Source organism: Hyalella azteca, unplaced genomic scaffold (genome assembly GCF_000764305.2).
Source record: "Hyalella azteca isolate HAZT.00-mixed unplaced genomic scaffold, Hazt_2.0.2 contig13001, whole genome shotgun sequence".
NCBI lineage: Eukaryota > Metazoa > Arthropoda > Malacostraca > Amphipoda > Hyalellidae > Hyalella > Hyalella azteca.
In genome coordinates, this window is record NW_025942938.1 from 14,160 (window position 1) to 24,003 (window position 9,844).

General features: G+C 44.7%; 1 protein-coding gene across 1 annotated transcript in view; it reads left to right on the forward strand.

Annotated features, from left to right (window-relative positions):
* Positions 1–882: 882 nt before the first annotated feature.
* Positions 883–9,844, forward strand: part of LOC108669883 — a gene marked incomplete at its 3' end in the record, with an annotated part of 41,570 nt that continues 32,608 nt past the window's right edge. Inside the window, 2 exon segments of the mRNA XM_018157313.2 lie at positions 883–1,052; positions 8,774–8,982. Coding sequence (XP_018012802.2) covers positions 883–1,052; positions 8,774–8,982 — 379 coding nt within the window.

Genomic DNA, 9,844 nt, shown 5'->3' on the forward strand with positions numbered 1-9,844 from the left:
GAGCTCGTACAAACGAAGTGACTATGCAAACATCATCTCTCAACTCTGTAACTTCATGTTCATTTTCCAACTTCGTAGCGACGAAAACCAAGACTGAATTATTTCGTGGCGCCTAGCCTGCTTCTGCTGATCGTTTATCATTAGAGGATGCGAAAGAAGGCGTCATTACAACGATGAACGTCGAGGCAGCCAGCGTGCAGTATTAATGCACATCATCTAGTGTCCTCAGGTCGAATTTAGGACTTCCTGGTCCAAGGTCGCGCTGATGCGCCGTCTCCGTCGTCCACCTTCTTCAAGCCACTTGCCAACGAGTGCGCTTCTTTAAAACGATTTTGCTACAACTTTATTTTCTCAATACCGCGTGTATTGAAACAATTACACGTTAATAATTGTTGTGTTACAAGGGTTGAATAAAATGCTCTTTGTCAAGAGCGCTGTGCGCTCAGCTTATGTGCAGAGTGTGGCTGAGGGTGATGGGTTTGGGTGCAGAGTGTGGCTGAGGGTGATGTGTTTGGGTGCAGAGTGTGGCTGAGGGTGATGAGCGATTATGTGGAGGTGCATGGAGTCTATGGTGAAATGCGGGAAATGGTGGCTCCATGGGGCGATTATGAGGAGGTGCGTGGGTTCTTGGGCGAGATGCGGGTAATGGTGCCTCCATGGAGCGATTATAAAAGATGCATGGGTTCTTGGGTGAGATGTGGGGAATGGGTGGCTCCATGACGCGATTATGTGGAGGTGCGTGGATTCTTGGGTGAGATGTGGGGAATGGGTGGCTCCATGGAGCGATTATAAAAGGTGCATGGATTCTTGGGTGAGATGCGGGTAATGGTGGCTCCATGGGGCGATTATGAGGTGCATGGAGTCTTGGGTGAGAGGTGAGGAATGGTGGTTCCATGGAGCGACTATGTGGAGGTGCATGGAGTCTTAGGTGAGATGTTGAGAATGGTGGCTCCATGGAGCGATTATGAGGAGGTGCGTGGGTTCTTGGGCGAGATGCGGGTAATGGTGGCTCCATGGGGCGATTATGAGGTTCATGGAGTCTTGGGTGAGAGGTGAGGAATGGTGGCTCCATGGAGCGACTATGTGGAGGTGCATGGGTTCTTGGGTGAGATGTGGGGAATGGGTGGCTCCATGGAGCGATTATGTGGAGGTGCATGGATTCTTGGGTGAGCTGTGAGGAATGGTGGCTCCATGGAGCGATTATGTGGAGGTGCATGGAGTCTTGGGTGAGATGCGGGGAATGGTGGCTCCATGGAGCGATTATGACGAGGCCCTTGTGTAAGAAAAACGAGGAATGGATGCGATACCTCATGAGGCGATTATGAGGAGGCCTGACATTCATGAGAGAGTAGAGATTTATGAGATCTTCGCGAGGCCACACGGAGCCTCATTCGTTGAGGGATGAATAAGTCTAGATGGATGGGTGGCGAAGAACTAGCGAATGAGTTTAACCTGCGTCTCCGATGACAAAGAAGTTTTGTTGCCCGGTTTATGGCAGAAGTGAATATTTATCTCCCCGAAAGTGTAATGTTTGAAAACAGGCCGTGATAATAAACAGTTCGACCGCGCTTCAGTTTCCCGCTGTTAACGGGGAATTTAACGGTACATCGCATTATCATTGTCCAGTAGCCTGTGAAAAACTAACTCCACTGAATCAGAAGACATTTACAGAAGTTGGACCTAAATAGGGAAATACCTGACAATTTGGTATCGCCATTTTTAAACATGTTGCGAACAATGAAAGCGTGACATATTTTTATGTTTTATTGTTGCTGCTAAATTATATATATTCTTGCACAGATATTTTTATTAAATTTTTGTGTCTATAACCTATAATATATAACCTGTAAATGGCAAACTTTCAAAGAGGCCAAATTGTTGGTGCCCGTACGCATGGCAGGTGCTAGGTGCTAGTGTGACAGCAACTTCCCGAATGCTTGACGTTTCTAGAGGTACTGTCTCAGAAGAAATGACTGCTTTTGAATGAGAACGAAAAACGTTCTCAGCAAAGCCAAGGACTGGCCGAAAGTCGAAGTTGTCTGAGAGCGACCGTCTGTACCTAAATCGAATTGTGAGGGACAATCGAAACACCAAGGCTATTAAAATTACTTCAGACCTCAATGGACACCTTCAAAACCCAGTTTTTATCGAGACTGTACGCCGAGAGCTGCACACATCTGGATTCTATGGCAGAGCTGGAATTAGAAAAATTCTGGTTTCAAGTACAAATGATTCAAGGCGTTTAGAGTGATTTTAAAACCTCCAGAGTTGGTCCCTGGAGCAGTAAAAAAAAGATTTTCTTTGACGAATCATCGTTTTCTTAATTTCCAACCTCTGGCCAAGTTTACGTTTGGAGACGGCCAAAAGAGTCATTAATTCCTAACTGCCTCCTCTCAACCGTGAAACATGGCGGGGATTTGTGATGATCTGGGGTGCTATTTCGTTGAAATCCGGCGGACTAATTATTTCTTTTCGTGGAAGAATCAACAGCCGTGACTTATTAGGAATTTTGGAGGATCAAGTTCATCCAATGGTTCAAGCACTGTTTCCGGAGGGGAACACCATCTATCAAGATGATGATGCCCCGTTCCATAAAGCTGGAATTGATAGAAAATGGCACGAAGAACATTCTTACGAAGTTGAGCATCTTATTTTTCCACTGCAATTTCCAGACCTCAATATTATCGAGCATTTATGGTCGATTTTAGAGATGCGAGTCGGAAGTTGATATCCGCCGTCATCGTCTTCAAAGGAGCTGGAAGGAGTTTTAACTGAAGAATAGGTTAAAATCATTTTGGAAACAGTTCACAATATTTATGAATCTATACCTCGGAGAATTTAGGCTGTAATTGCCGCAAAAGATGGACTTACAGCATATTAAAATATATTTTGTGGATTTCTCAGATGTTCCCTCATTTTGTGTTAACCCTGTATATCTGAGGGGAACGGTTCAATCCTTGGCCCGGTTAAGTCCCGTCAAATTCAGGCTCGGTTTTGTTTGCGCTGCAGCGATCTTGTGCGGATAATACGAGTATATCTTCATTAAGGAACGAAATATGATATATTAAATTTCACCGTGTCCCTTTCGTTTTGTTTATGGAAGGGTCATAAGAAACTCATAATTACGAAATGAAACTATAGAATCGCATTGCATGCCTCATGATCTTTCCATGGCTTGATTGCAAAAAACTTGAGTAAGATTATTAGTCTTTGGGCTCTAAAGCCCCATCTCAACTAGAACGTATTTTACATTTGTATAACATTCTATTCAATTTTGTCCCTCAAACGTTCGCTCCTCCGTTCCTGCAGCCAGTTCCCTTACTATCAGTTATCTCTGTCGATACGCTAAGATACGATATGTGAAATATGCAAAAAAAAAACTGTTCTCCGTGTATCCAGAAAATTTTTTGTTTTTCACTGGGCTATATAAACTTATTCATAGTTAGTGATCTTGTTCAATTTTAAATATTCAAAACATTAGATAATCTTCTATCAGAACATTTTAGCTATCTGCATGCCATATACAATGGCGCAGATCAAGTAAGAGGGAAATGAACTCGGCATGTCGCTTCATTTCAAAATACTGCGTAAATGTTCAATAATATCCTCTTTTATTGCCTCCTGCTCCATTTTATGAAAACTGCGCCAATTGTTGTCTCCTAGCAAAACATGAATAATTATTTATACACTCGACCTGCGCGCTCCTCCTGATGCCATCAAACAAGTCTCTCTTCACAGGCACTAACCGCAGCAGTTCTTATAAAAAATAAAACAGAGAAGCTAATCGAGCTCCGTCAAAATCAGCTGTAGATGCGAATGTTTCTGCGGCCGCGCTAAATTTGAATTTCTCGTATCCGTGTGAACGTCTGTCCCTGCAGGTCTGCCTTTGTTCTGTCTCCTCGGGGGCCAGCAGTCCGTTACAAACATATGTATGAGGAAATGGTACCTTCTACTTAAATGCATATATAGTAAGATCTATCCGTTCTTCATTGCAAGTTTATTATTTTCATACGTATTATAGGGAGTGTTTCCCATCAAGCAACTTCTATACCTACGCGTGTCGGCGTTGACTTGAAACCACCAAAAATTTTATAGAAAAGATTTCTGTTCTATTTTTGCACCAATGATTAGTGATACCAAAGAAATAAACAGCTTTAACCGTGCGTCTCTGGCTTGTGTGAAGAGAACTTGAGAACCTGGGAAGCCGGAGCTATACGAGCCTCATCACCGGGAAGTCAGGCAGTAATTGCCGCGGCACGTTTGTTGTGGCAAGTTTCGGCCGCAAACGCGATCGCTCGATGCGAGCTAAAAATTTTCGCCCCCTTTTAAATGAAAGATCTAATCAATATTGGTCTGGCCGAAAGCCGAAGTTGTTTGAGAGTGACCGTCGGTAACAAAATCGAATTGTGAGGGACAATCGAAAGACCACGGCTGTTAAAACCAACAAAACTACTTACCAATACAAAGTTACGATTATTGGCAGGCAATCCGACAAGATTTGTCATCATTTTTTATGGAAAGTTATTCGATGTGAGGGAAAATTTGAGCTTAACCTTGAACGGATTTACTCAGGTCAGCGACCTCATTATGCTGTCAACTAATTTCCTTCTCGTCTTGTCGTTTTTTTTCTTCCATTGAAGTCAGGAATTTAGACCATTCAATTCACGCATTGATTTTTTTCTGTCACATTCGGTGTGTGTATAACTTTGACTGTCATGGACGTGATTAATTGAATGAAATTTGTAATAGCCGGTTGACTATTTCAAATAAAGCGGATGAGTATTTTGTATAGATTATGTCACAAATAAATAGCCTATTCACTCATTCACAATGCACTTCTCCATCTCGGTTGTGATAAACGCTTCGTACGTGCATTGACGGTAGCATGCACGAATTAACCATAGGGCATCTCATGGAGGACGCTTGGTCTCACTCGTGACTGATTTCTTGGTCGTACTTGGAGGTTTCTTTAGAAGGCCGGCTGGTTGACTATTTCAAATAAAGCGGATGAGTATTTTGTATAGATTATGTCACAAATAAATAGCCTATTCACTCATTCACAATGCACTTCTCCATCTCGGTTGTGATAAACGCTTCGTACGTGCATTGACGGTAGCATGCACGAATTAACCATAGGGCATCTCATGGAGGACGCTTGGTCTCACTCGTGACTGATTTCTTGGTCGTACTTGGAGGTTTCTTTAGAAGGCCGGATAGCTGACATCCATGCCGCCGTATCGCTGACATCCATGCCGCCGTATCGCTGACATCCATGCCGCCGTATCGCTGACATCCGTGCCGCCGTATCGCTGACATCCGTGCCGCCGTATCGCTGACATCCGTGCCGCCGTATCGCTGACATCCGTGCCGCCGTATAGCTGACATCCGTACCGCCGTATCGCTGACATCCATGCCGCCGTATCGCTGACATCCGTGCCGCCGTATCGCTGACATCCGTGCCGCCGTATCGCTGACATCCGTGCCGCCGTATAGCTGACATCCGTACCGCCGTATCGCTGACATCCATGCCGCCGTATCGCTGACATCCGTGCCGCCGTATAGCTGACATCCGTACCGCCGTATCGCTGACATCCATGCCGCCGTATCGCTGACATCCGTACCGCCGTATCGCTGACATCCGTGCCTCCTTATCGCTGACATCCGTGCCTCCGTATCGCAGGCTGACAGTCAACTCCCCTGCTGCCGGCAATGTCCGTGTGATGGGCCGACGGTCGAGCGGCTCAATGAGACGACGTTGCTTTATTCATGCGACTGCCCGCTGCTAGCGGCGATGCTAATCGCCTTAGCGACCGCGCTGCCTCAACTGTGGTTTTGGTAAAGGATAGAGTGTAGTGCTCCATGCTATGCTGTGCGTTTCTGCTGTACTATGAGCTGTTGCACGTACTGCGCGAGTATGTTTAGTCATGGCACAGCGCGGTGATTTTTTTCAGGGCACTTCACTGGGTTGTGTAGTGTGCACATTGCGTGGTGAGCTGAAGTGTGTGTATCACTCGGGGATTGTGGTGTACGTGAAATGTAAAACTTTCCATACACATAGGAAATATTAGTTATCAGACTGACCTACAACTACAAGTCTAACAGTGACTCCGCCAGGATTGTGACACCACAACAAGAGAAGGGGCAGACTGCGTTAAAGGCCCCAAATATTTGACGGAAACATCCCTTGCAAAACCGAGGCAATTTGAAACTTTGTTGGTGGTTTAGAAGAAGGTAGTTCACCTTAGAGGCCTTCAAGTGGCCGCAGGTGAGTTCTATCACAATTCCCGATCGTCTACCTAAGCATCATAACAATTGGCACGAAGCACGCAACAGCATCGTGTATCAGCTTGCCCATCTGAGTGGAGATGCAAGGTAGTTATATTCCACTGTCTTCAAGGGTCTTGGCGGCAAGGACGACTTGAGTAAGGAGCTGAATACAGAGGCTGCGTTTCATTGTGGAACAGGACTGCTACTTCCACAACACCAAGGATCCAATGATGCAAAGTTGTGCACTACGCGGTGATGTTGGTGTTGCGCGCATGGAAGACTTCGGTGCTTTACGGTACTCCAGACTCCCAGGCCCAGCCTATACAACAATGAGTCTAAAGAGGATGGTTGAATGACATGTAGCTGGCGATACAAGCCTTTAGCTGCATCGCCGTGTTGAGCTGTAGTAAAGTGTAGACTTGATATAGACTTCTGTCTATGTTAATTACTTTTCATGCTACCAAGACACATTCATATCATTTTTTTATATTGCGCCTGGTAAGGTCTTACCGTGTAGGAAACTGAATAAATACCTTGCCAAAACTTATTTCTTGTGCTGTTTTTATGTTTGTTTGGGTAAACCATAATGTGATACATGTGTTTCTTTCATTATTCCTCCGCCATTTTCATTCCTACTTCCGAAGACTGGAGCTAGGGTTGGTATTTTCTCATCGTGCTGGGAGCACGCATAACTTTGCTTCTACGTTATATGCAACACTACAAATCCTTCAGGTGTTTAATGCAATCGTATGGCAGCTGCAATGTTTAGTTTCGATAGAAGACAAAAATGATAAGTGGCAATATTAATTTGCGCTTCTCTTCATTCAAAAATTCACTTTCATTATTTACATTATTCTTACAGTAAAGAGCATCTGGAGCTTCATACAATGGCGAGGTAGCCATGTGATCTATATATCTTACTCAGGATGTTGGATTGCTTGTGGCTTCAACAAGCTATGTAATGTTATCCACCGTCAGGTCAATGCTAATATCAAACTGCTCTCGAAATTTAGCGAAATCTGCCAGCTGCTAGCTCGTTTTCTTTGGGCCAATCAAAGAAAAGTGATGCTGATGCCGAGACTAAAGAGGACGTCTTCGCTGCAACATGAAACAGTCTACGGACAGTACTCCTGACATTCAACTTAATCTTTCCCTACTCGCTTTTACGCATATATAGGCATGTATTTCTTAGAAAAATTCTATTCGCGCCACATTTTGTTAATTAGGCTATCGAGGTTCATTATTTAATCAACTACTCATTATTTTTGCACCTATGTTATTTGCTGAATTACTGTTAATGGCGGTTATGGGACCTATGAAGTCAGTATCGAGATTCGGTCTAGATGCCCGACTGGTTTTGTTGGGCGAGAATAAAGACGAGGATNCAGTCACTCTGTCACTGCTGCGTCAAGTGACAGTCACTCTGTCACTGCCGCGTCAAGTGACAGTCACTCTGTCACTGCTGCGTCAAGTGACAGTCACTCTGTCACTGCCGCGTCAAGTGACAGTCACACTGTCACTGCCTCGTCAAGTGACAGTCACGCTGATAAGCCACGTGTTCGCGCCCCTCATGCTGCCACTTGTCCCCACTCGTTTACCCTCTCACACGCCCCTCTTTCCCTCTCACTCGCCCCTCGTTCCCTCACCCTGCGAGGTGCTACATGAGAACAGCGATACGGCAGCGCAGGCTTTTGTCTGCCTACTGAGTGCCTAACGCGCCTTTTGGCCAGGCTGAATAATATCTCTATTTTAATTTTGAACTACTTCTTAAGACAAATTTTCAGACTTTTACATTTTTTTGCAAGCATTCTCATTGTTAGTTTCCATCTCACCTTCNAGGTGCTACATGAGAACAGCGATACGGCAGCGCAGGCTTTTGTCTGCCTACTGAGTGCCTAACGCGCCTTTTGGCCAGGCTGAATAATATCTCTATTTTAATTTTGAACTACTTCTTAAGACAAATTTTCAGACTTTTACATTTTTTTGCAAGCATTCTCATTGTTAGTTTCCATCTCACCTTCGATGAATCGTTAAATCTCGTTTGATGAATGCAAACAAGATTCAGCATGACACGGTAAGGCAGCATTAGCAATTGCAGGCAAATGCTGTGTGTGGACTGTATTATCCGCTGCCAGAATATTTTATCTAAAGTTAAAACAATTTTTTATTTTCAGTAGTATGAGCAGTGAAGTACAAAATCTGCTTCAGAAAACATGACGGGCTTGACGGCAGGAGAGCTTGAGGATCATGATTCCTTATCAAGAATGTAAAAGCAAATAAAACAGCCAAAAAATTCATCATTTCTTAAGAATGAAAACGTTTTCATTCTTAGGAAATGTTAAATTTTTTGGTTCTTTTCCTTTGCTTTTAATTTCGTGATATACCTGCAATTTAAGCAATCAAGTGGTTTGAATACTCACGATTCCTTGTAATTGTCTCCTTGATTGTCTCCGTGTTCCCGGTAATGTTAATTATTAATTATAATATTGTTCCTCCCTGCCTCCAGACCGCAGCCCTCGCATGGTGGCCGCCGCCTCGTGCGGATGGCCGAGATCCCCACGATGGACAGCGTCAGCTCGGGGGATCCTCTAGGCGCGACAAATGTGGGTCACAACTACCCACATGGTGTCGCCGTGACCACCTTCACCCCCGCCATCCCCACCATCAGCATCACCCCGCACTCCCCCGTGGTTAACAAGCCCTTCGCCGTACTGGGTGAGTGGTGCTCTGCAGGCCGTGAAACGCTGCAGGCCGTGATACTCTGCCTCTCTGATGCGCTGCAGTAAATAAGTGTCCACATTACCAGCATGAAGTTCGTCTTTTAACTCGACCTCGAAGTTATGCATCGGCCGTAGGCATTTGTGTCTGCCGATGTCAGTTACGTCGCTGGTTATGCGGCCGTTACGGTGTACAGCGTCCAGGGCTCGATGGTAATGCAGTGAATTATGATCTCTATTACCATTCTCATTTGCTGGAGTGCACATCTTCGTCTGTAGCTCAACTGCATAGGTACTTAAAACTCAGGTCTAGTCCGGTGCAGTTTTATGACGTAAGAGTTTAAGCGTCTTGCATTTGTGTTAAACTTTATTGCTGGTGCCAGTACTTTGTGTCAAGAATACGACTGAAAATAATCTCACGGAGGTGGATCGATTTCTTTATGTACTTGACTTACTTTATTTGCATATAATTAATGTGCGCTTCAGCGGTTAATTGCGGTCTTTAATCACGACACACTGTTGATCATTATTGGTCTTTAGTCATCGTTAGCATAGAGAATATTATGTTCGGGCTATTTTATATACATGTTCATCACGGCTTCTTGATCAACCGCCTCGAGAACTTGTCGTTAAGATTTGAGTCTTTCAGAGTGTCTGGTGTTGGTTGATGGTCTGGCAGTTTTGCATGTTTTAAATCTTGGTAATCTTGGTACCACTTGTTTGGAACATAGCAGTCCCAGGCCACGATGGATCGCCGCCTCTGATTATCGTTCATCCGCCCTCATTTGGGCCACCTGATGCACGATGCTGTTGCTTGCTTCTCGCCGCTGGTAGTGTTGCAGGGGAGGTCGATCTGGGAT